The following is a 26,959-nucleotide window of genomic DNA, read 5'->3' on the forward strand; positions in this document are numbered from 1 at the left end:
GGCCTCCCAACGCACTGGATCACAGGCATGAGCCACTGTACCTGGCACATTTAATCTACACCCATCTTCTGGAGCAGGAATTTGCTCCCACATCCCATTAGGTTGCAGCAGGAAATAAAGAAGCAAGCCAGGCTTGGCCTCAAATTCCAGTCTCTTCACTCACTATTGAAGTGACGTTCAGCTGCTGATGGAATACCCTGCCCTCAGTTTCTTCATCTGAAAATGGAGGGCAGTGAGACCAGCGTCCTTGGGATATAGTGAGATAGAGCCTGTGCCAAGGGGCCTAATGGTTTCATTGGCATGTTGACCACCTACCCTGGAAGGTTCTCCATGGGGCACTGGGGATACAGCCATGAGGAAGAGAAGTAGAGCCACCTCCCTCTTGTGCTACCATCTGGGTCAGGCATGGAACCAAGCATGACCACCTGGGTTTAAATCCTGCCCTCGAGAAGTTATGTCACATTACTGTGGCTCAGTTTCCCAATTGTAAAGTGGACACAGCAACAATATCTAACTCGTGGGGTTGTTATGGGAATTAAATGAGTGAATACGTGTAAAACACCTAGAAAGGCACCTGGCACATGGGAAGCGCGTACAAGTGTCTGTTACCCTTGTACTACTAGACCACCACCACTACCACCTACCACACCTGGTTCCCAAATGCATTAGAATCATCTGAGCAACTTTGTACAGGTCTAACCCATGGCCCAGGAATGGGCATTGAAAAGAACCCTGCTGGGGAATCTCCATATGCTTCCGGCCGTGGGAACCACTGATCAGGTGACCAACAAACGTTGGGTTCCAAAACACAGGTGTGGAAGCTGAAACTCAAAGGGAAGGAGCATGCTCAGGAAGACACAGCTAAGAAGCGCTAGAACTAGAATGCCATGGAAAGCTGGATACCCACATCCAGGCTCTTGGGTGGACACTTGCCCAAGATCAGCCAGCCCAGCCTCCTGCGCCTTAAACCAAATCTGGGTTCTCCACACCACCGTGACCCCTTTATCAGCTGGAGAAGATCATCTCTCGTCTAAGGAAATCCCTGTATCTCAATATTAAGACACTTACCAAATATTGTAACCAAGAATCTCCCAAACATTTTTTTTTTTTTTTTTTTTTTGAGATGTGATCTCTCTCTGTCACCCAGGCTGTAGTGCAATCGTGCGATCTCAGCTCACTGCAGCCTCCACCTCCCAAGTTCAAGCAATTCTCCTCCCTCAGCCTCCCGAGTATGTGGGATTACAGGAGTTCACCACCACACCCAGCTAATTTTTGTACTTCTAGTGGGGACAGGGTTTCACCATATTGGCCAGGCTGGTCTTGAACGCCTGACCTCAAGTGATCTGCCTGCCTTGGCCTTCCAAAGTGCTGGGATTCGAAGCATGAGCCACCATGCCCAGCCCACCCAAACATTTAAACTCCCTGGAGGGGGTGTATAAGAAGCTGTCTCCCCAAATGATCACCTCACCTACGTACGTGTATGGAGGAGTGTGCATGCCACTCTGGCATTCTATCTGGGCAATTCTTATAATTAATATTTACTTAAAACAATCATTAGTCTCTGCTGGGCGACATGAAGCCCACGTTAGCAATATTTTTAGCCAGGCCTTCCGCACACCTGCGATGGCAGGCGAGTGTGCAGCAGCGGGAACCCCCATGGTGCTTTATAAATAAGCCTGCCTGCAGCTGGACCACTCAGGCATCGGGCCAGGGGTGCTCGGATGGGGTCCCCACATGCACTCGGAGCAGCCCATGCTTCAGTGGGTGTCCACACTTTGCTTTTCTTTCCAAACATTAAAAATGCAACTCCTCTCCCTCGACGCAGTGTGGCATCTACCCCAGGCTAGACCCACAGAAAAGGTATGATTTTTCCTTCAGTAAGGGAGAGGGGGATCATAATAACAACCATTTATTGGATGCTATTCATAACTTATTTATGTTCGTTGTTTCTTTTAAACCACACAACAGGCCGGGGCGGTGGTTCACACCTGTAATCCCAGCACTTTGGGAGGCCAACGTGGGTGAATCACTTGAGGCCAGAAGTTCCAGACCAGCTTGGCCAACATGGCAAAACCCTGTCTCTACTAAAAATACAAAAATTAGCCGGGCTTGTTGGCGGGTGCCTGTAATCCCAGCTACTTAGGAGGCTGAGGCAGGAGAATCACTTGAACCCGGGAGGCGGAGGCTGCAGTGAGCTGAGATTGCACCACTGCACTCCAGCCTGGGTGACAGAGCAAGACTCTGTCTCAAAAAAAAAAAAAAAACCAAACAGCAGTGTGACAAAGTACGTCCTATTTTTATCCTGCTTTCCCAGAAAAGGAAACTGAGGCTCGGAAAAGATGAGTGCCTCCCCAAGGTCATGCAGTGAGCAAGTGAGATTCTAACCTAGGCTGGCTGAACCCATGCTTTTCACTGTCCTCTTCCTCAGCCTCAGTCTTTCTTGCTTCCATTAAAGGAACGGGGTGAAGGTAAATGCTAGGCAGTTTACATACATTGCCCCAGTTACTTCTTACAACTGGAATAAGCTCATGGGAGCTAAGAAGGATGATTCCCATTTTACAGAGGAAGAAACCAGGGCTCTAGAGAGTTTGAAGTCACTTGCTCACCGTCACACTGCTTTTAAGCTTCAGAGCCAGAATTCAAACCCAGCCTGATCCTCCAATACCAGACAGTTTCCTGCCTTATCAAAGGCATTAATGAGAGACATTTGCCATACATGTGGGTAATAAAGTATTACTTTATAAAGACCCTAGGATTTTCTCATTTTCCTACTGCTCTGCATGAGCTTTTTGCTTAAAATATTTGAGCTTTTTGCTTAAAATTTTAAACTTCTTGCTGAAAAATTTTTATCCCAGCCAAAAACTACCATGGTAATAACAGCTGATGTTTATAGAGAATTTTATAATTGTCAGGATTCTTCCATAATTATTTGATCCTTAAAATAATGTTATGAAAGTAAATGTTACAGGTCAGGCAAGGTGGCTCACTTTGGGAGGCCACCATCAGGTGGATCACCTGATGTCAGAAATTTGAGACCAGCCTGACCAACATTGTGAAACCCCGTCTCTACTAAAAATATAAAAATTAGCTGGGCATGGTGGTGCACGCCTGTAATCCCAGCTACTCAGGAGGCTGAGGCGGGAGAATCACTTGAACCCAGGAGGCAGAGGTTGCAGTCAGCCAAGATTACACCATTGCACTCCATCCTGGGCGACAGAGCGAGATTCCATCTCAAAAAAAGAAAGAAAGAAAGAGAGACAGAGAGAGAAAGAGAGAGAGAGAGAAAGAGAGAGGGAGGAAGGAAGGAAGGAAAATGTTACCCCATTTTACAGAGCAGACAACTGAGCTTGGAGAGGCCGAGTGCAAACCTATGGCCGGTATCAGCAGAGCAGGAGCTCAGCCACCGAAGCCCGCGTCCTCCCTGTACTGGGCACAGTGTTGCTCTGAGGCCTGGATATGTTAGATGGGGCCTAAACAGTGAAAGATTTAGGCGCTTTTAGTGGAGAAAGAAACTGGGATGGGGAGCCAGCAGGGGAGCCTGGCCCTGGAGGACCCCCTCATTATAGGTGGTGACATCTCCTCACCCAGAGGAACAGGCCGGAAGTTGTGGTGGTCAGAGAACTACAAAAACAGCAGCCCTCACGCTGCTTCCTACACAAGAGGAACGGGTGGTTCCAGGGCAGATAAGAATGACTTTACAAGATGAAAATGATCAGTGAGGGCACGCAGGTCTGGAGAGGAGCGGAGTTGGCATTTTTTGGCCCTGCAAATAGCTGCCCATCTGCTCTCTGTCAGAATATGTTAGGGGTGCATCTGGATTGCTGCCCCTGAGTCTCGGCTCCAGGCTGGTCATGTGGTTGTCTCCACGACAACTCCAGGAGCGGTGTAAACGGCTGCGCTTGGAGCCAGATGCTGCTGTGCACATGTGGTCTAATTAAACGGTGTTCCCTGTCTCCCTCCGCCCTCCCCTGCCCCTCCCAGCACACACATACATTCTTTCTTTTCCCTCCCTCCCTGCACCCCTCCTCCTCGCGTCCTCAGTCAGCCTATCTGGCTCTCCACCCTGTGTGCCTCTTCTTCAGAAATGTTCCTGTTGCCTGATGTGTGGTAGAATAATTCATGCAACAAGCGTCAGAGCGCTTGCTCTGACCCAGGCGTGGGGCTAGGAGCTGGAGGTGCAGAGGCGAGTCAGACATGGCCTGTGCCCCTGAGGAGGTCACCATCTAGTGAGGAACTGACGGGCAGCCAGGCAATGTAATGCATGGCAATAAATGCTACAGCAGAGGTGAGGGTAGGGCTGCAGAGCCCAGAGGAGGGATACTGACCCAGCCGCGGGCGGGGAGGAAGCATCCCAGGGCGGCTCGCTCTGGGTTAATCCTCCAAGGGTGAAGGGCAAGGGGGACTCCCCAGCCTGAGGAAGCAGGGGATGGGGTGGCCTCCCCACAGACAGCCCAGCACACACAAAGGCAGGAGACTCACAGACCGACCTGGAGACCCGTGGCTGGCGCCGTGTTATGGGAACACAGGATGTTTGATGAATGAGGAGCCGCGGTGGGCAAGGTGGGCAGGATCATGCCTTGGGGGGCTTCTCTCCAACACCATACTCTGCTTGCTTCTGCAGGCACTGGAAGCCAGGGAAACGGGAGCAACTCAGCGGCTGCCTGGCGGGGCAAGGGGCTCTGAGCGAATGAAGCCTCCTGGGCATATTTCCCTTGATGCAGTCCTGCCCTGGACATCCAAGGCACTGTTCAGGGCTGGGCGGAGGGTGCCGGACGTGCTGAGGAGCTATTTTGTGTGTGTATTTTGAGGGTCTGGCACCCACCACATCTCAGATCTCTGGCTCTCAGGGAAGATGCCCCCAAATGAGGAAGAGGGGAGCCAGCAACTCCCTTGCTCACCCTGTCTATGATGTGCCCGCCAGCCCCAGTGACACAGCTCCTCGCTGCGAAGCCCGGGCTGGCTGCTCCACCAGGCCCTCCACCTGCTTCCCAGTTAGGGAGCACCTACTTCTTCCTGGTCCTCGGTTTTTATGCCTCCCCCTCCCCCAGTGGCCTTTCTTGGACCCCAGCCCACCTGGACAGAGTCCCCTCAGTCACACATATTTTTGGAATGACAGGTACAGAAGGCCCCATCCAAGACGTGATGCCCAGCTCGCAAAGGGCATCTCAAAAGAGCCACAAAGGGTGTTGATCTCCCCTGAGGACCTGCTGTGTGCTCTGCAGTATGGGCAGCTTGACACGCATCGTATCACCGTAAACCTCACAGTATGAAGTAGGCAGGTTCCCCAATTTATAGCTGAGGAAACTGAGCTCAGGGAAATTCACTTGCTTCCCCATTTCTTTGGAGGCCCTGAGCCGTACAGAATCCCCATCCAGAGATTCTGGTTTCCTCAGTCTGGGACTGCAGCTGCAGTACATGGAAAAGGACATTTTTGTGTAGAAAATGGTCTAACGTATCTTGGGTTTCCCAGAACCAGGAGAAAACCGTGTTTGGGTAACTGAATGTGGGGGTGTCATGGGAGGAGCCTGGGCTTTGGGGTCAGAGAACTGACTTCAAGTGCAGCTGTGGTTCTTCAGCTCTGTGACCTTGGGCAAGTCACAGCTCCTTCCTCTGTAAGATGAGGCTGAAGAGCCTGTGTTTGTAGGGTTCTTACGAGAAGTCAACGTGCAGTCACAGAGAGTTACCATGTCCTGCGGTGTCCCAGCCCTAGCAGGCAGCTTTGTGGGGGCTCCTTTTCTTCTTGCTGTACGTTGCGGTCTCACCTCCACTGCCCTGTCGCATGTCCTGCACAGATAGCGCGTGTCACATGCACTGAAACAGGGCTGCTTGAGTAGAAGCACTTCCCATGTGCTTTGGGCAGGAAACCGTCCTAATTTAGGGTGGAAGACAGATCCTTTCTTAGCCCCTCCAGTAAGAGTCAGTCCCTCCACTAGAAACTTTCCATGCATCGATTGTCAATCCCTGCACAGCCCTGTGAAGTAGGAAGTAGCTCCCCAATTTGGCAGATGAGAAGGTGATCTCTGAGGGGCTAGGGACTTGCCCCACGTTCCAGACATGTTAAGTGGCAGAGCCTGCATTCCCATGCAGCATCTTTCACTGTTCCCGACTCTACATCAAGCACTGTGCGTCGTGACACATTTCTCTGTGAGAGGTTGTGGCAGACCTCGTAAAGAAAAGCCTTTTCTATATCTAGGAACAACACATTCGCATTAGAAAGCACCTTGGAGATTTTCCAAGCTTTCCATTTTACAGAGGAAGAAACCAAGGCTTAGGCAAGGAAAAGGAATCCAGACCAAGTCAGGCGTTTGACTCCCCTGGTGCTCTTTCCACTTCCTGATGCTGCCACGTGCTCATGACTAGAAACTTCCTACCGAAGCCTCCTGTGGACCAGGCCCGTTTCAACACCAGAGACTCAGCCCTGGATGAGTGACATTTGTAGGAGGAGTAATAGTAAATAAAGGAGTCACGGGGCTAATAAGTCTAACAGTTAATCGTGTGGACGGTGCCACAGAGCACTCCCCAGGGGACTGTGTCACCAAGTGATGGGTGGGCAGCACACCTTCAGGGGAGCCTGTCTCCTCAGTTAGGGGGTTTGGGCTTTTCATTTGTAGAGACGAATTTGTGCCTCTTCTGTTTTATCACTATGTCCTTTTTTACCTTGAGATCTGCGAGTCTCGTATTCCCATTGCTGCAGCTAACATTGGTTCTGCTGCTGATTGCGTTTCGGGTAGATTTCTGTTGCTCTAGGGGCCTATCAGGTCCCTGACACCTGTCCTCTCTCCAGTGCACTCCCTCAAACCGTGTTCTCCTCACTCGGCAAATGGAAATCTCTAGTCAGCTTGGCGCTTCCTTTCTTGGGACTTTGGATGCGAGTGTCATTGTGTAGAAACCAGGAATCTGACCCCCGGTGAGAGTGAGGCAAGCCCTGGCGCTGGCCACATGGTTGAGCCAGCAGGTGTTTGAGGTTGAGATTTCAGTGGGCCCCCATTTGGTTTCCGTACCAGGGAGAGAGCTGTAGCTCTGCGGCAGCACAGGGGTCGTCGCCGTCTCGCTCACGTCAGCTCTCACCTTGTGCCACCACTGCTCTGTGGACTCACCCTACGTAATGGGGTTGAATGCATAGAGCATGACATAGCTATTATTTCCATTGTATCGTAAGCAACAGAGGCTCCAAGAGCTGAGATGGCTACAGCAGGCATAGAGTGCAGCCAAAACCCACTTCATTTCTCCAAAGCCTCTTCTGTTCAACATCACCTTAGAATCCCTGTCTTTGAATTGCTACTAGGGCAGCCCTGAGTGGCCACTGATACGTCAAATACAATCTTGTGATTACTTTTCTTAATCAAACATAAACAATGTTGTGCTGCATGAGCCCCAGGGCCAGACAGACTTCGCTTCAAACCCTGGCCCTGTCATCGCCCAGCTCTGCACCCTCAGGCAAGTGACGTCCCCTTTCAGAGCCTTGATTTCCTTATCTGTAAAATGGAGATCATCATCCTACCTACCTCACTCGATGCTGTGAGGAGTAAGTGAGCTAATGCATGTAAAACCACCCAGTGCAGGTTTAGGGCTCAGCGAGCGGTAGCTGTTTTTAATCACTGCACCTGCTTTCCTCTTAGAGCCGATTCCCATCAGCATTTCTTATGGGAAGAAAATCTTACGCTAGTATGCATGAAGACCACCTTCATTGTGTCTCCTCATCTTCCACAGGCCTCCCAGCTCATCTGCCATTCTTGCGCTAATCAGAATTTCCTGACTTCTCCCTGTTTGTCTCGGTTAATGCAGAAGGAAGGGGCTGCTGGCACAGAGGAGCCGAGGCGTGGGCCGACACGCCTGTGATTTGAATGTCTTTACTGTAATCTAGCAAGGGGCTTCTGTCAATACCAGAGCGGCTGGCCAGAATGGGCAAATACCGGCAGCCCGGCCATGCCTGCCCCTGCAAATCATCAGAGTAGCTCTGGGCTGACACCCACATTTCCCCTAACTTAAATCATCTGAACAGTGAGCTGGCTTCACGATGAGACATTGATTCTTTGTTTAGGGCTTGTTATAGTGACAGGGCCCAGGCTGGGAGTCTGTTTCTGACGTGCCTCGGCCGCTGTGCAAATGGTTCAGAAAGCTGCCTTGGTCCTGTCACCCCAAAATGTGGCATGGCCCAGCCCAGCCAGAGTCATCTGACTGTGGCCATGCAAAGACCTACCTTCCCAAGTCCACTTGGTGGTCCTGGGATCCCTGGTAACCCAGGCCCTCTGAGGGCAGGGAAGGAGTGTGTGTGGGCTCGAGGGTCATTAGACCTTGAGCCCTGGGACCACAGGCAATGCACTTCACCTGTGTGGGCATCCCTTCCTTATCCATGAAGTGGAAATCATTTCGGAAGATCTCCCTTCTGGCGAGGATTTGGTGAGTGAAGGATGCAGGTCATGTGGTCCCAAACAGGAGCTCAGCAGACATTGGCTGCCTTCTCCCCACACTCATGCCAGCGTCTGGCTAACCTGAAGTCATTGTCATCTAAGCCTGCTGGCCCCACTCTCCCAGCCTTCTGGTAAACAAAGTCTTGGCATTCTTTAGGCCAGACACCACACTAGCCTTTTCTGTGTTGGCTGGGACCTCACCCTGGCTCCTTGGCAGCTGCCACAGCTGACCCTGTAAGAAGAAGCCCTCGAACCAGGACAGCATTCTCCCAGCTCTGGGAGGGATGCTGAGGCCCCAGCAGGGAATTTGGAGGCATTTAAACAAAATGCAACTGAGATGGGACTGCTGGTGAGAAATGGGGCCAAATTCCCTAGCTTGCTTTATTCTTAAGTTTTTAAAAAGATTTGTCAAGTAGGTCCAGGCTCTGTGCTGGTCACTTTCACCTGCACCAGGGGTTGTCCAGCCTTAACTGCACTGGAGTCCGTGGGGGAATTTCAAAATCTGTGACTCTAGCATTGGGGATTAAAGTAACCCAGGTCATTCTGGTGCATAGCCAAGGATGAGAACTGTGAACCTCCACCATCTCATTCATCCCTGCTTAATCCCCCAGCAGTCCCCAGAGGCAGGTAGCTCTCCCCACATTACAAGTGATAAGGATGAGATCTAAGAGGTATAGTCACTTCCCCAGAGTGGCACCAGGGGCAGCAAGAAGCTGAGACTGGAACCCAGCTATGTGCCCCACCCCCCTAATCTGCTGCTGCTTCTCTGAGTGACCTTGAATCAGACCCTGCCTTCTAGGAACTTGTAGCGTGATGGGGACAGTCCTCCTGGGCACAGGTGGCGATACTGAGGGGGAAATGGGGTCCTCTTCATCTGAAAGATTCAAGTAAGGTTTTCCCACGGAGGTACCATGAAGAAGGCAGTCAGGAGTGAGAGTACACAGAATGCCCAGGGCGTGGTGGACAGTCCAGAACCTCTGGAGGAGGAGATGTGTGTGTGAGTGAGGTGGACAGGGTGTCATCGCAAGAAAGGCAGCTGGAGAAGGTCACTTAGAGCCTTGAGTGTCATGCTCAGGAGCCAGGCTGGCCCCACCTGCATGGACCTATGCAGTCACACAGGGCCCCAGGCTTGGCTTAATGCTCTGCTGTCACCATCCTGAAGTTCCTAACATTTTTACCTTTGAACTTGTGTGGGGTTTTGTTGTTTGTTTTGGTTTTTTGAGACGGAGTTTTGCTCTTGTTGCCCAGGCTGGAGTGCAGGGGCACGATCTCTGCTCACTGCAACCTCTGCCTTCTGATTTCAAGCGATTCTCCTGCCTCAGCCTCCTGAGTGTAGTTGGGATTACAGGCATCCGCCACCACGCCCGGCTAATTTTTTGTATTTTTAGTAGAGATGGGGTTTCACCATGTTGGCCAGGATGGTCTCCATCTCTTGACCTTGTGATCCACCCACCTCAGCCTCCCAAAAGTGCTGGGATTACAGGCATGAGCCACTGCACCTGGCCTGAACTGGTGTTTTATAAGTGGGACAGTAGAGTAAGGACATTAGCAATGGAGACATGCACAGAACATGTGTCTCCATGGGGCCTCGCCATCCCAACCCCATACAGCTTTCCAGTGCCCGCAGCACCGAATTCCAGTGGACCCAGGATGTGGGGACATTCAGCAGGACTCTAAGTGCTCATAAAGTAAACATTCCATGTCCGACAGCCCCAAGAGGCCACGCTTCCCATTAGAACCAGAACTTGCTTCAAATACAGAGAGAAGGCAATAATGTTTTTTTGTTTTGTTTTTGGTTTTTTGGTTTGTTTTTTTTCTGAGACAAGGTCTTGCTCTGTCACCCAGGCTGGAGTGCAGCGGTGTGATCATGGCTTACTGCAGCCTTGACGCCCTGGGCTTAAGACTTCTTCCTGCCTCAGTGTCCTGAGTAGCTGGCATAATAGGCTTGAGCCACCACCCACACCCAGCTGATTTTTTTTTTTGAGAGATGGCATCTAGACGGGGTCTCTCTGTGTTGCCCAGGCTGGTCTCAAACTCCTGGGCTCAAGAGATCCTCCCCACTTGGCCTGTGATGTTCTAAGAAATATGAATGACCAAGGAAACCTATAATATTTCTTATTTATGTTACTTTGTACTTAGCCAATCATTTATCCTGAAAATGATGACATAGAAGGAAAGGAAAAGATAAAACAACCATGGTTCCTTTTCCTTTCTCATCAGTAAACTGGAGATAGATAGAGAATGTGCAGATAGCAAGAAGTGAAATAGGCCGGGTGTGGTGGCTCAATGCCTGTCATCCAACACTTTGGGAGGCCGAGGCAGGCGGATCACTTGAGGTCAGGAGTTTGAGACCAGCCTGACCAACATGGTGGAAACCCATCTCTATGAAAAATGCAAAAATTAGCCAGGTGTGGTGGCAGGCGCCTGTAATCCCAGGCACTCAGGAGGCTGAGGCAGGATAATCGCTTGAACCCAGGAGGCAGAGGTTGCAGTGAGCCGAGATCACATTGCTGCTGTCTTGCCTGGGAGAAAGAGGTAGACTCCGTCTCAAAAAAAAAAAAAAAAAAAAAAAGGCAGACACAGTGGCTCATGCTTGTAATCCCAGCACTTTGGGAGGCCGAGGCGGGCGGATCACGAGGTCGGGAGATGGAGACTATCCTGTCTAACACGGTGAAACCACGTCTCTACTAAAAATACAAAAATTAGCCGGGCGTGGTGGCGGGCGCCTGTAGTCCCAGCTACTCCAGAGGCTGAGGCAGGAGAATGGTGTGAACCCGGAAGGCAGAGCTTGCAGTAAGCTGAAATCGTGCCGCTGCCCTCCAGCCTGGGCAACAGAGCAAGACACTGTCTCTAAAAAAATTTGTTTTAATGAAAAGCAAAATAAAAACAATGGAGTTAGTTTCGTATGGTGTTTCCACTGTCTAATAAGAACAAAATACAAATGCATGTACAAGCTATAAAATGCAATTCTGCATATGAGTTAGCATTTAAAACTGGCATTGCACAAGGCCAAGCTAAATGACAAAGTCCATGCAAATATAATTTACATTTTTATTTTTCCTTAGAATGACATTAAATAGTAAATTTAAAAGCATCATGATAAGTCTTAAAAAGACACCATAAAAGAAAAAAGGTTTATATTTTAGTTCGGCACTTCTATATTTTAACAGCACTTTTTTCCTACATATTTATTTTATATTTGGTCTTGCATATTATGTTGCCAGCCCTGGTAAGACCCAGTCTCCACCCTCAGGGGAAACAGTTATTTGTTGAAAGTCTATTGTGGAAGAATCTATTTGTTATCATCTGTTTTAATCTTCAAAGCAACCCTGTGAGGTAGGTTGGTATTATATAATTGTCACAGATTGAGGGACAAGTTAGTCACGTAAGAGCACACAGCTAGTACAGTCAGAGTCAAGGTTCAAATGCAGGTCTTTCCACCCAGGACACATTCTCACTCCACCATGTCGTGTCATCTAAATGGATCAAATAGAAACAGAGTTTTAAGTTTCCATAAAGACGTCTCTGCAAAAAAAAAAAATCAAAGACAAAAGCCAGCCCTCTGGTGTGCTAGCTGTCACACTGTACTGTTGTTATTTGCTCCCTGAGCTAGACAGGATTCCTTGATAACAGGAGCTTTTCTTTTCAACTTTTTTTTTTTTTTTTTTTTTTTTGAGACCGAGTCTTGCTCTGTCGCCCAGGCTGGAGTGCAGTGACGCAATCTTGGCTCACTGCAACCTCCGCCTCCCTGGTTCAAGCAATTCTCCTGCCTCAGCCTCTCGAGTAGCTGGGATTACAGGTGTGTGTCACCACGCCCGGCTAATTTTTTGTGTGTATTTTTAGTAGAAATGGGTTTTTGAAATGTTGGCCAGGCTGGTCTCAAACTCCTGACAATTTGCTGCCTCGGCCCCCCAAAGTGCTGGGATTACAGGCGTGAGCCACTGTGCCCGGCCTTTTTAACTTTTTATTATGGAAAATTTCAAACTTACACAAAGTCAATGAACCCATCTCCCAGCTTCTACTGCTATAAATATTCCATTCTATTTTTTTAAGTTAAAAAAAAGTTTTAATTAAAAATTTTAATTTGTCCTTAAATATACTTAAAATTTGCCATCTTAACTATTTTGAAGTGCACAGTTTAGTGGCATTAAGTACATTCACATTGTTCCATCTCCAGACTTTTTTTGTCTGGCGAAACCGAAACTCAATACCCATGTAAAAACTCACCCTTCCCCCTGCCCCAGCTCCCGGCACACACCATTGTTTCTGTTTCTGTGAGTTTGACTACCCTAGGTACCCCATACAAGAGGAACCACGCAGTGTTGATCTGTTTGCAACTGGCTTATTTCACTTCGCGTAATGTCTTCAGGGTTCCTTTATGTTACAGCATGTATCAGATCTCTTACTTTTTAGGGCTGAATAATATTCCATTGTGCGTCTATGCCACATTTTGTTTATCCACAGATGAAGCCTTGGGTGGCTTCCATCTTTGGCTGTTGTCAGTAGAGCTGCTGTGAACATAATGTTCTGCCATTCTTACGTTATCTGTATTTTCATCCACTTCTCATCCCTCATTCAGTTATTACTATTTGTAGCAACTCTATTTTATTCATGTTTGCATTCCCCTAACACAGAGCCTAAAACATAGTAAGTGCTTTAAAAATGTTTGAGTGTATGGATGGATCTTCCAAAATTATGGGTTTTCTTAATTTTAATTTATATTTTATTGTTTTTAAGTTCTGGGGTACAAGTGCAGGATGTGCAGGTTTGTTACACAGGTAAGCATGTGCCACGGTGGTTTGCTATACCTATCAATCCATCACCTAGGTATGAAGCCCAGCAGGCATCAGCTCTTTTTTTTCTTAATTTTTTATTTGTTTGAGATGGAGTCTCGCTCTGTCACCCAGGCTGGAGTGCAATGGTATGATCTCGGCTCGCTGCAACCTCTGCCTCCCAAGTTCAAGCAATTCTCCTGCCTCAGCCTCCCGAGTAGTTGGGATTACAGGCACCTGCCATTATGCCTTGCTAATTTTTGTATTTTTGTAGAGACAGAGTTTTACCATGTTGGCCAGGCTGGTCTTGAACTCCTGACATCAGGTGATCTGCCCGCCTCAGCCTCCAGAAGTGCTAGGATTACAGGCGTGAACTACCACTCCTGGCCGACATTAACTCTTTTAAATGTTAAGCAAGGTCCATAACGAGGTCTGAGATTCTTTCCATTTCTCATAAGAATCTCATAAATGTGCACATAGAATTTTGATAAAAAATTAAATCAGTAAAGGAAGAATGTAATACTCTATGGGTCTTCAGAACAAGGAAACTTGCTGAAAAATCTGATGAGAGATTTTTATGCCAATAAAAATATCAGCAATGCTGTGGATAGAGTCATTTATTTCTGGAAGTATCAAAAACCTTTGAAATCACCAATTTTACCTGTTAACAAGGATTCAGCTCTTAATGATAGTGTGTCCAATGGATTCCATATGTCAAGAAGATAATCCAGGAGTAAAATTTGTCTTTTTCTAGCAAAGTTCTTGACAGGGTTAAGCAGCTGTGTTTTACTGTCCTTCAGGTCATACTTGGAAAACTCTGCTAATGTGATCTAAGCTTGAACACTCACGGCCTGAATTCCCTGAATTAACATTGCTATCAGCCAGTAGCCCCAGCGCCTAGAGTGTCACCTAAGAAGACAAAGGGCTTAATCAGCCTCGTAGGAGAACTAAATCAGCACTTCTTACAAAGGCGAGAATAACGAGACACTTTTCCTTACTCTTCTCCGTGCACAGTGGAGTGGGGGCTGCCATTTCTACTTGCAGGACGCAGGTGGACGAGCTGGTGGGAGTGGCTTGGCACCTCGCCTTGGGCCTGTGGCAGAAAGAACCTTCACAGCGGCTTGTTTACTCCCAGGAGCTGTGTGTCTCTGAAGGGCTGGTGCTTTGTGTGTCCAGGAGAACCTAAAGGGATCCAATATTTTTGTTTGTTTTTATTTTTTGAGATGAAGTTTTGCTCTTGTTGCCCAGGCTAGAGTGCAATGGCATGATCTCGGCTCACCGCAACCTCCGCCTCCGGAGTTCAAGCGATTCTCCTGCCTCAGCCTCCCAAGTAGCTGGGATTACAGGTGCCCGTCAGCACGCCCAGCTAATTTTTGTATTTTCAGTAGAGACAGGGTTTCACCATGTTGATCAAGCTGGTCTCGAACTCCTGACCTCAGGTGATCTGCCCGCCTCTGCCTCCGGAAGTGCTGGGAATACAGACTTGAGCCACCACGCCCGGCCAGGTTTCCAATTTTAAAGAGAACTCTCCTGTCCAGGGAGGTCTGAGGGCAAGCAGCTAGGACTGAGGCCGCAGGGAGGAGCCAGGCCTGCAGTAGACCACATGCATGCTGCACACCTGGGCTTGGGAGACCACCAGCTTTAACCCTGACTCTGCAATGTCTGAATCCTGTCACCTGGGCAGATGTCTTTACCTCAGTTATTCCTCCGTAAAATTTGAGTATAATTTTGACTGCATAAAAGTTTCCAGAATGTTGCGAGTTGTGAAGTGCATAGCACTGTGTCTCACTCAGAGTTAAACTATGATTATTGCCTTTGTCTTACAAGGTGAGTTGCTCCAGGAAAAAGAGCCCTCTGTGCCTGGTGCCATGCAGACCTTTATGCACGGTTCTGGGTGACAACGTCACCGCCTTGTGGCAGGATTAAGATAGAAGAGTTGGGCCCTGAAAAGACAGGATTTGCTCACCTAACTCCTATTCACCCTTCCAGGCCCAGGTGAAGTGTCCACTTATCATGTCTTCTGACCTACTGCCCTGGGAAGATTTGCCTTTTCCTCCTTGGACTCCTGTGGACCCATTGCCCCCGACCCCACCCCACTCTGGTAACACTACATCGTGTGGTAGACTTTCTTCCCATGTCTAATTCACACATCTGATGCTGTTCTTTAAGCTCTTTTCAGAAAAAGCCCCTTGTCACATTTCCCCTGATCTTTCCCTTCCATGTCATATCCTGTTGCATTTTTAGGGCACAGACATCTGGTCCAGGGGATATCACCTCCCGTGAGTACACAACAGGCCCAACATGTTTGTGTTTCCCCAAAGGTGAGATTCTTTGTGCTCTCCTGCAGCTAAATTCTGTCTCAGGCTACCCTCCTCTACGAATCTGGTTGCAAACTCTCTTGAATGTATCGGGCCCTCAGCAGACTTCTTCCTGGCAACCCTGGGCCAAAGCTCCAGGAGTGAATGCCAACAACTTCAGTGAGCATTTCCTTGGAGCAGCTCAACTCCCTGTGCATGGGTGGCACTTGCCTGGCATTGTGCTCTGAGACCTCTTTACCATCAGGCCAAGCAGTGTCAGAGACATACTGAGACCACAAGGCTCCTGTGGCTGGAAGCAGGGTTCAACTCATTTCGTGCTTCTTTAACCAACATCCCTGAGCTTCTAATTAGGGGCTGGGCTCTACTTGGGGCCTATAGAGATGAGTTCAGCCTCTGGCCCCTTGAGCTCCTGGTGAGAGGGGTTACCAGTGAAGACTATCCCAGTGCCCAGGAGTGCACGCGGCACTGGGAGCAACAAGCAGGGATGAGTGACTGCCACACAGAGGCCTGCGTGTGTCAGGAGGACAGTCCAAGGAGGAATAGAACTGGCAAAAGCAAAGAAGAAGGTGGGGAAGGAAGGATGTGGCGTGTGATCATGGGATGTGTTTGGAGCATGAGGTATGTGGAAGGCCAGAGGCAAAGTGACACAGAAGGACTCTAGGAAAGGAAGCCAGGGTCAGCTTCGGGAGGGTGCATTTGCTGGTTAAGGAGCTCTCCCTTTCTTCACCCACATCGGGCCCTTGTGTGTGCCACACATGTTGCTAGGCGCATAGTGTTGAACAAAACAGACACCATTCCGGCCTGTGTGACGCATATAGTCTAGTGGGAAAAAGAGACATTCGTCAGATAATCACACAAAGGTAACCTCTGTGCTGAGTTCCTGAATAGGATAGTGATGTGGTCTGGTTTGCATTTTAGAAAGCACTCTAGCCAGAAGAGTTGGAGTAGAATGGGAGGGATGAAACAGGAGAGGAGCATGGAGTTAAACCTCCACCATGGTTTAAGCCTGTCCAGGCGTGCGCCAAGGTAGTGAGATGGAGAGCCAGGAGTGAGCGTGAGACAATTCTCAGGTAAAATAGGAAGGAGTTAGGAAGTCTGATAGGTCCACTGTGGGTAACCGTGGAAAATGACAGTTAAGAAAAAAACAAAAATAGATTTGGGGCACAGTCTTGATGGGATAGTAATTGGAAGTTTCAGGCTATTTTGAGTTTGAGACGCCAGTGGGCCATCAGGTGGAGGCTGAGATGGATGGGTATAGAGCTTCGGAAAGGTGTCTGAGCTGCCAGGATTTGTCAGGAGTCATCAGTGTATGAGTGATGCTGGGTGCATGGATGAGATCACCTGGAGAGAGAATTAATTGCCCTGCTCTGGTCCCAAGAGTGAGAACAAAACTTCCAAGCCACAGGAATGGAATTCTAGCTGGGCTTCTATTAGTTATCACTAGCTGGTTTCTTGGCTATTGAGCAAGGAAGATATAAACCCATGCCAACGTAATAAATGGAACATAAAGCTATTTTTCCCAAGGAACTAGTGTGGGTTTTTGTTTTTTTCTTGTACACAAAGTAAAGTTTACATTGTTTTCCTTCTTGCTCCAGCAGCCAGGAAGTTCAGAGCTAATTTTGTAACTTAACTTAGAAGCCACATAGGACCTACACACCCAGCTACTTTTTTCCCAAATAAATACTTTTTATATATCTATGTATTTTGCAGCCCTGATGTTTTTCTTTGTTGTTTTAGATGCTCATATAAGCTGCCTCAGATCATTTGTAAAATTAGGTAGGGTGCAACTGTATAAAAATAAATATTCTCCTTACCCTAATATTTTTGGGTCATCTTCACAGCCCTTGTGCAATAAGTCTGCCCAGTTTCTGAGTTAATATTGGCTAGATTTAAGCAGGAAGAACTCTTAGAACTTACAGAAGCTCGACAGTAAATTTAACACTCATGCAACTCATTAAAATAGGATAAAAGTGGAGCTTCAAACATCTCTGTGTTTGCTACCAAGGCTGGGGGGTGGGGTGTTACCCTTAATTCAGCTCAAGATCTGAAAGTCTGATCTCTCAGAATTGAGAATACACCGCTGAAATTAAAGACTTGTCTGCGTAGATAAGCACTCCAGATGTGTTCAAAGAAAGATTAAGGTGTTAACTCTATACGGATAGGATTTTTTTTTTAACTCAGGGTATCGTCGTCTTGACTCATAAAATATGGTTTGGTAAAAGCAAACTTGCTTATCAAACAGCATAAGCACAAAATCGATTGGATAGTATATTTTATTTTTTTATCATCCCTGTTCTTTAAAATAATTATTTTAAAATTTCAGTTCGCTATTGGTTAGGATCACTGTGTAAATGGTCTTCAAAGTATGCCCCACAGCCAGTGGCCTAGGGACTGCAAAGATGCCTGCAATGTAGGGGGGTGAGAAGGTGGCTAAGCCTGGAGAACCCAGCCACCACCCCTGCTCTACGCCCAGGTTCTCCAGAGCAGCTGAGCTCTGCATTATGGAGCTCAGGTAACAGGGTTCCTTCTATGTAACTTTTTTTTTTTCTTTTTTGAGATGGAGTCTCTGTTGCCCAGGCTGGAGTGCAATGGCACCATCTCATTTCACTGTAACCTCTGCCTCCCAGGTTCAAGCGATTCTCTTTCCTCAGCCTCCCGAGTAGCTGGGCTTACAGGAGCCTGCCAATACACTCGGCTCAGCTCATTTTTGGGTTTGTTTTGTTTTGTTTGAGACAGAGTCTCGCTCTTGTTGCCCAGGCCGGAGTGCAATGGCGTGATCTCAGCTCACCGCAACCTCCGCCTCCTGGGTTTAAGCAATTCTCCTGCCTCAGCCCCCGAGTAGCTGGGATTACAGGCATGAGCCAGCATGCCCCGCTAATTTTGTAGTTTTAGTAGAGACAAGGTTTCTCCATGATGGTCAGGCTGGTCTCAAACTCCCGACCTCAGGTGATCCACCTGCCTCGGCCTCCCAAAGAGCTGGGATTATAGGCATGAGCCACCGCGCCCGGCCTAGCAGGGCTGCTTCTGCATAAAATCCTATCTGAATAAAGGGTTCTGCTGCTAAAAGCGAAAAGTTTGGAAATCTTCACATTGGAGGTCATGTCTCCCTAAATAGCCCTTGGGGTATGGAAGGGGAGATGGGGTGTAGAATCTGACTGTTGGTTCCTGCTCTGCCGCCCACCCTCTCTGTGACTTTGCAGGATGACTCTTCCTCTCTGAAACAGCTTCCTCATCCGTAAAGGAAATGAATTCCTTGATAATAGCTACTGCACTCATGAGGGTTAGAAAAGTTAGCAGATGGGGGCCAGGCAGAGTGGCTCACACCTATAATCCCAGCACTTTGGGAGGCCAAGGTAGGTGGATCACTTGAGTTCAGGAGTTTGAGACCAGCCTGACCAACATGGTAAAACCCCATCTCTACTAAAACTACAAAAATTAGCCACTCATGGTGGGGGGCACCTGTAATCCCAGCTACCCGGGAGGCTGAGGCAAGAGAATGGCTTGAACTTGGGAGGCAGAGGTTGCACTGAGCTGAGATAGCACCACTGCACTCCAGCCTAGATGACAGAGTGACACTCCATCTCAAAAAAGAAAAGGAAAAGAAAAAAAAATAGCAGATGGGGAAGCTCTGCATATAGGAATTTCAGAACTGATGGTTCTTACACTATGCCAATGACCCTCGTCTCCCCTCTGCACTTCCCAGGAGGAGCCGATCACTTTCTGTGAGGAAGCTTTCGTGTCCCACTACCGCTCCGGAGCCATGAGGCAGTTCCTGCAGAACGCCACACAGCTGCAGCTCTTCAAGCAGGTGCCACCCTCCTTGGTCTGGCCTGGGTCTGGCTCCCTGGCGGGGATTTCTGCAGCTGTCTCCACTCTAAGCACTGAGGCCACAGGCATGGATGGGACTCAGGCCCCAGGCCAAAGAGGCTCAGGGGAGGGGGATTGGGTGAAGAGGGCAGTCACTGACCAGGCAGACCCTTTGCAGATCTGCCATGTGGTTTTCCAAGTTATCATAAACATGCAGCCAGTATTTTAGAAAGAAACTTGCCTGTTGAGCCTTACTTTTAGAAAACTCCTACCTTGGATACAGTAAGGTGCCCAGCTGAATGGTTTTTCCCCCTTTTCTTCATAAGAGCTGTTGTGCTTTTGTGTTTTCTTTCTATAGTTTATTGATGGTCGATTAGATCTTCTCAATTCCGGCGAAGGTTTCAGTGATGTTTTTGAAGAGGAAATCAACATGGGCGAGTACGCTGGTGAGAAGCATCTCATTTTCCTTCCGGGGCTGCAGGCCGCCATCGTATAGGGCATATTTGACAAGGAGTGGCAGTGACTTGCTTTTCCTTTACTGGGGCTTAGGAAGAGACTGATTTCAAGCTTGGCCTTGAAATGTTTGAAGAATTCCTCTTCGTTTTCTGACAAAATGCACACTGGCCCATATGAAATCCCCCAGCCTAGGGTCAGTTGCTTCCCCTGTGTAGACAAAGTCTAGTTAAAGTAGTGGCCAGCGTGGTCCACTGGGAAGCACATGCAGTATTCAGTTAGGAGGCCTGGATTCAAGTCAGGACTCTGTCTCCTCACAAGCTGCGAGACCCTGGGTGAGTCATTTCCCCTCCTTTAGCTAAAGTTCCTATCCATGCCCTGAGAGTACCATGTCCTACCTCACAGGACTCCTTTTGAGATTAAATCAGAGTATATGAGGGAAGATTTGTACAGTCATCCAGGACAGTCCCTGACATGGGGACCGTGTACAGTAAGCTTTTTTTTTCCTTTTTCTTTTCTTTTTTTTTTTTTTTTGAGACAGACTCTTGCTCTGTTATCCTGGCTGGGGTGCAGTGGCATGATCTCCGCTCACTGCTGCAACCTCCGCCTCTCAGGTTCAAGTGATTCTCCTGCCTCAGCTTCCCGAGTAGCCGGGATTACAGGCATGTGTCACCATGCCCAGCTAATTTTTGTATTTTTAGTAGAGACGGGGTTTCACCATGTTGGTCTGGCTGGTCTCAAACTCCTGACCTCAGGTGATCCACCCACCTCAGCCTCTCAAAGTGCTGGGATTACAGGTGTGAGCCACTACACCCAGCCCTGTTTCTTTAAAATATGACAAATTATTGCTGAGTGCCTGGTCTGTGTAGATCTGAAGAACTGAAGGGCTTGTCTTCTCATTTTTCAGAGGAGGTATCTGAGGCCCAGAGAGGTGTTGGTGGCTGAGTCGGCCTCCTGAATGCCAATCTGACCATTCCAAATCCCATTGCCTCAGTCTTTGGCAGCGAAGGCAAAACCAGATGCAAAATGACACCCATGCTGCTGGCTGGTGGTCGTCCAGAATAGACACATACCCCTTTTATTGCTGGGTGTGTGTCTATTCTGGACTACTGTGATAATCCAATTGGCAGTTTTTAAGCTCACAGAGCAAGGCACAGTATCCACCTATAAACGTTGCAGGCCCTTCCAGCCTGTGCTGTATGGAAAGCACAGTTAAGAAAATCACCATGAAGTCTACGAACAGCAATAGCCAGTCGCTGATAAGCATTTCCTGAATACCTGCTACGTCCAGAGCCCCATGGAGTAAAAAGCAGAGGACCCAGTTCTGCCCTCAAGAAGTGTTAGGTAGGAGAGAGAAATGCATGACTAAAGACAAACAGAAATTAAACCATTGCAGGAAAAGGAGTAGAAACAGATTTCGGTGCAGTTAGAATAGGGCTCTGTTAATCCTCACTGTGTGATGTGAGGGCTTAACAAAGGAGGCCAGGCTAGAGTTGTGTTCTAATGGTTGCATGTGAGTTCCAGGAGAACAGGCTTTAGGTGTTGCTAAACTGAGTTCACTTATTCAGTGGATTAAGACCCACCATTTAAAATGAACGGAGTTTACCAACAACACCTCCGTTTTCTTTCCATCTCACTCTCTGAGGGTTCAGTGTGTGTCCAGCAGGGTCCTTTCAATGGGACACACAGCCCTGGGGGTCCCGGCTCTGGTGCCCCTCACAGTACTTCCCAGAATATGGATGTCTCAGTGGCTGTTACCTATTCCAGAGGGCTGTTCAGAGGAAGAAGCTTGCAGAGGACATCACTTCTGAGCTGCCTGCCACGTTTACTAAGCAGAGAGAGTAGGGTGTGGTGACTAGGCGAGGGAGCTGTATTTGCAAGGGCCTGGAGGCCTGCGAGGATGCTGGCTTACGGACCCCGTAGTACCTTAAGTAGTTCCCCGTGGTGGGACGTAAGGTGATGCAGCGTCACAGCAGCACAGGATGGAGAGCTCACGAGGCACGACTGGACGAGAGTGGCGGGGCGGCCTCGGAGCCTGACCTCCAGCCAGCAGGCAGCGGGGTAGTGGCTGAGTTTGCAGTCAGGGCACTGCGTGATCGGCTCTGTTTGAGAGGGAAACCTGTGGCAGTGGCTCGCTGCTGCCTCCTTTAAGAACAGGATGTGGGACCCTCCACAGGGATCTCCAAGTCCTGAATGCGGAAAGCAATTTCGGCCAGTCGTGCTGGCTCATGCCTGTAATCCCAGCACTTTGGGAGGCCAAGGCGGGTGGATCACTTGAGGTCAGGAGTTCGAGACCGGCCTGGCCAACATGGTGAAACCCCGTCTCTACTAAAAATACAAAAATTAGCCAGGTGTGGTGGCGGGCACCTGTAATCCGGGAGACTGAGGCAGGAGAATTGCTTGAACCCAGGAGCTGAGATCGCACCAGTGCACTCCAGTGTGGGCGACAGCGTGAGATGAGACTCCGTCTCAAAAAACAAAAAAGCAATTTCAAGGACTCCCAAGGACAAATCACCTCTTTAAGTAACAGCTTCTCTGACTTCTCTTTCCCCAGGCAGTGACAAACTGTACCATCAGTGGCTCTCCACCGTCCGGGTAAGCGTGCACCCAATTCTGAGCCCCCTGGACTCCCGCCTTAGCTTCCTGGCAGCCTTCCGCTTCCCTGTACTTCCCCTTCCATCCCGAAGCCCTCCATTCTCTCTGCTGGAGATGCCTTTGTAAAGCCAGGCTCTTCTCATGCCAGATGGAGGCCAGAAGGGTGGGATTGTCCAAAGCCATCACTTGGTGGGGTCAGAAAAAGACGTGAGAGGCTTCCTCCTCTGCAGGAAGCCAGCCAAGGAAAACTGAATGGAATGTTGCTGTTTTAGAGCATTTGGGGGGTCTCCTTCTAGGGCCAGAGCAATTGTCACAATCACAGGCAAACCAAAAACGTGCCCTCTTGCTGCTGTGTAACCTCTTTCACGGCAAAGGCTCCTGGGAAGATGGAGAACACGTCACTGGGAGGTTGACCGTTGTCGTGAAGTATCTTTATGTGTCAGAAGCCAGGGGCATAGGGCTTCTGAAGCCTCTAAAGAATTCGAAATATTGACTTTCCCTTCCATCAGTTTATAATTGAGGTGCCCTGAAGGCCTACTGTGTGCCAGGCACCATGCTGAGTACTAGGGATGCAGCAGGGAGCAGGGTACAGGCCCTGCCCTGGGGGAGCTCCCTGTCTTGCTGGGGAGGCGGGCACAAAGCAGGCAACTCCAGCATCAAGTGATAAGTGTTCCCTCCTGCTAATGCGTCAGTGCACTGCTGCCAGGCAAGTCCCTTGGAAGTGGCTGCAGTTGGCGGAGAGTAAGCAATTCCTTCATGAAAGACTTCCTTTGTTCCTCTTGTATGGCCAAACACAGCACTTGGCAAATCAGAGAGGAGTAATAAGGACTTGTTGATTGATTGATAAAGGGAGTTTCAATACTCCAAAGGACCATTTATATGGGATACTGAGTAATTTTGGAAAGCAGTATGGAATAAATGAGTGGGTGAAAATTTCCCATTGTCCTACAACACAGAATGCTTTCTAGGTCAAATTGTAATGTTTTTAACTAAAGCTCAAAATTTCTAATGTGGGCAGTTACCAAAAATTTTGCTAAATGTTAAGACCAATAATTACATTACTATATCTTATTCTCTTAGGTACCCACTGGTTCCAGCCTCTCTCCATCTGAATCAGTTTTTTTAAACCACCACAGACCTGATTCTGTGATGAATTTGATTAAAAATGCTCCATAGTGTAAACCCCTTAGCCTGGCATTCCGGGTCCTTCATGAGCTGGCCTCATCCGGCCTCCCAGCCTCACTTACTGCTTCTCTGATGATACACTCATGGGAGTGTGCCATGGTGCAGTACAGGAGCCACTTGTTACAGCATACGCCATGGCTTTCCAGCTTCCGCATTTTCTTTTATGTGCTATTTCCTGTCCCTAGAATGTTCTCCTCCCATCTCCTACATCAACTCCTATTTATCCTTCATGGACCAAGTCCAATGTTTCATCCTCCAAGGCCTTCCCTGATCTTCCAAGTCTCCATGCTCCCTGTGCACACAGCCATTAGAGCCATCATCACCTGCTGTTGTAATTATTTACTGTGCTGTCCCGCCTCTCCGACTGGAGGTTTTGGAAGGCAGAGACCAGGCCTCCCTCGGCCTGGTGCCTTCAGAACCCTCATGACGTGTCTGCAGGGATGAGACTGAGAAACGGATTCACGGACAGCTATGAAAACGTGCCCTGTGCACTTCAGGTCCCTCCACTGCCTCCTTTCGGAGCGGGAGGGCCTTCCCTCCTCCTTCCTCCCACTTTTGCTCCTAAAGAAAGTGAGCGAGAAATTGCTGTGTCGGATTTAACTAAAGCCATGGTGAACATTTGTGGCTATTCATTCTTTCCTTTTCTCAAGATTTAGATGTTAAGGAAGGCAGCCTACCAGAGAGATATAAAAAAACAACACAGAAAACCAAGGCAAGAAAAGGAAGTTGCACGGTGAGGGCAACGTATTTCCCAACGATCCTGGCTGATCAGGGCCCCTCTTTCTGCCCCGGCTTGGTGTCAGCTGTGGAGTCCATGGTTATTAAACTTACCTGAGTGTCATCCGTGGTAACTAGAATGTCTTGAAAAGCCACAGATGCCCATAGGGAAGCCCTTGCCTTAGGCAGCCTGCGATGCAGTTCCCTCCAGCCAGGGAACAGGTGCCAGGCAGAGCACTGAGTCTAGAGTCCCCCTCCGCCAATTCACACTCCTCATCCCCAGTCCACACACACCCACCCACCCACAGCTCCCACCCAGAGCCCTTCCGCCACGACCATAACTGACTGGCTGGGACCAGCTATCATCCAGGCCTCTTTCTCGATGTGCATTTACATACCTTTGAAATGTTGCTTAGCCTGATTGAAGAGAAGCACTCTTTGTTGGTGTTGGATGACTCTGTCTTCAGCCCAAATTGCTAATTGACATTTTTATTATAGAAAGGAAGTGGAGCAATTCTGAATACTGTAAAGACCAAAGCAAACCCGGCCATGAAGACTGTCTACAAGTTCGTAAGTACTGGTCTTGCTCTCAGGAGCCAAAACAGATCAGTCCCTTAGCATGATGAGACTCTTTATTTATTTACTTATTTTTGAGACAGGGTCTTGCTCTGTTGCCCAGGCTGGAGTGCAGTGGTGCGATCACAGCTCCCTGCAGCCTTGACCTCCAGGGCCCAAGCAATCCTCCCACCTCAGCCTCCCCAGTACACCAGGAACTACAGGTGTGCACCACCACACCTGGCTTTTTTTTTTTCTTAAGACAGACATGTCTCAGTATGTTACCCAGGCTGTTCTTGAACTCCTGGGCTCAAACAATCCTCCTGCCTTGGCCTCCCAAAGTGCTGGGATTACCAGCATGAGCTGCTGCACCCAGCCAAGTGATGAGACTCTTAAGTATACCTGGTCCTCTGTTGCAGAGGTGACTCAGGCTGCCGAGCTCTTTCCTGAAGGTCTCAATATTCTTCAAATTATTTAGCAGATTATTATAACCGGTTCAGTGACATTTTTGATTTATAGTGTTGGTGCTCACATTTGCCACAGTAGAGAAATGGGAGGCTACTGGTTTTAGCTTTTAAAATGCAGACTAGGTGGCTGCACCCTGCCTCTGTTTCTGAGACCCAGAAGCATGGCCTATCTGGTGTCTGGGAAAGCCTTCCTGCAGGCATCCCCATTACTGGGTCAAAATAAAGCAGCCCCTTTGCAGGTTACTGAAGAGTGTTCATGGTGGCATACACCACTTAATTTCTGTCCCAAATTCTTCATCATCTCTCTGATCACTGCCCTATAGGAAATGCATTATTTGTGAGACTCGTGTCCACAGCCGAGTGAAAACAGGAGAGCACATCTGTTCCCGGCGCTCCGTCTTTCACAAGCATCGACTATTTTTTCTTGTGACTTCTCCTGCTTGCTAATTTGACCGTGAGCCACTGAAGTGGGGTGGTTTTATTTTATTTCCATTTTTAATTGTGTTAGTCCTCTCTGTGCTTAAACTGTGGTTATTTTAGCAGGGTGGGTGGCTGCCAGCAGAACCACACAGGTCTAAAATGACCTGAAATCAAAGCCAGGGTGTCTGCCAAAATGAGATTTAGGAAATGGCACTTCAGAAACCCAGCAATGTGTCTGTTCCGTCCATTCAGCCTGGGCAGAAAATCAGTCCTGGGGCCGTGCCCTGGTGAAATAGAATGGATATTCTGAATCTTCCAGCCAGAAACACGGCTGCTGTACTCTTACTGGTAGCTGTCACCAGGCTGCCGAGATAAATAATTATAGAGAGCAAAAGAAGGGCTTTGGAAGGGAAAGAAAAAAAAATCTGTGCCATCAAAATGCAGAAACTAAAATCTCTCCAGCCTCTTTAAGGGTTTTTTTTTTTTTAACCTTTTGCTGTTATATTTGTTTTCATAGCCATTATGTTTTCGACTTGATGATCCCATTTTTCCTTCCTTTTTCTAGTAATCAGAGAAGGTGATTCTCGACGGACTGAAATCAAGCATAGTCCCTGCTGGAAACAGAAAGGGAATCTTAACTTAAATTAATTTTTCATGCAGGCAAAAGATCATGCAAAAATGGGAATAAAAGAGGTGAAAAACCGCTTGAAGCAAAAGGTACTTGAAGTTCTTATTCAAAATGTATAAGCACCATGTATGAAATGCATGGCCACAAAAAAGTACGAGGGGATCAATAGAGGGCTGTTTGATACAGTGTTGTTAACACACTTCAAAATGCATTACCAGCTGTCCGGGAGTTTTCACACTGTTATAAATATTCACAGACAAAAAACTGTCTTCAAATAACATTAAGACTCTGGCTTAAACCCACAAAGGCGAGCAAGTTCAGAGTTGCCACTGTCGGGCTGTCCCTTGCCCACCCCACCAGGCCTGGGTTCACAGGCGTCTGTAGAAATTGGCTTGGTGCTCCCATCTGGCATCCGCCCACCCGCTACGGCCGACCTCTGCCCCAGGGCCGGTTGTAACCAAAACCAAGGAGCATCTCTGGGGAATGATTGCCAGGGTCCAGCATGCACATGGCCACCGCCCAGACACAGCACAAGGGGTGGGGCTGAGCAGAATGCTGTGGGCTTACCTCGCCCTGGGGGACCAAGTGAGCGTAACCCAGTGGGCGCTGTTGAGACTGTGAGTGTGGAGGG

General features: G+C 48.5%; 1 protein-coding gene across 23 annotated transcripts in view; it reads left to right on the forward strand.

Annotated features, from left to right (window-relative positions):
• Positions 1 to 26,959, forward strand: part of DENND1A (DENN domain containing 1A) — a 544,513-nt gene that overhangs the window by 448,660 nt on the left and 68,894 nt on the right. For all 23 annotated transcript variants that reach the window (XM_077968018.1, XM_015116876.3, XM_077968015.1 and 20 more), the window contains 5 exons: positions 19,205 to 19,309; positions 19,667 to 19,754; positions 22,316 to 22,356; positions 24,757 to 24,828; positions 26,361 to 26,417. In XM_077968018.1, coding sequence (XP_077824144.1) covers positions 19,205 to 19,309; positions 19,667 to 19,754; positions 22,316 to 22,356; positions 24,757 to 24,828; positions 26,361 to 26,417 — 363 coding nt within the window. The remainder of the gene's footprint in view (positions 1 to 19,204; positions 19,310 to 19,666; positions 19,755 to 22,315; positions 22,357 to 24,756; positions 24,829 to 26,360; positions 26,418 to 26,959) is intronic.

This window comes from Macaca mulatta, chromosome 15, assembly GCF_049350105.2.
Source record: "Macaca mulatta isolate MMU2019108-1 chromosome 15, T2T-MMU8v2.0, whole genome shotgun sequence".
Taxonomy (NCBI): domain Eukaryota; kingdom Metazoa; phylum Chordata; class Mammalia; order Primates; family Cercopithecidae; genus Macaca; species Macaca mulatta.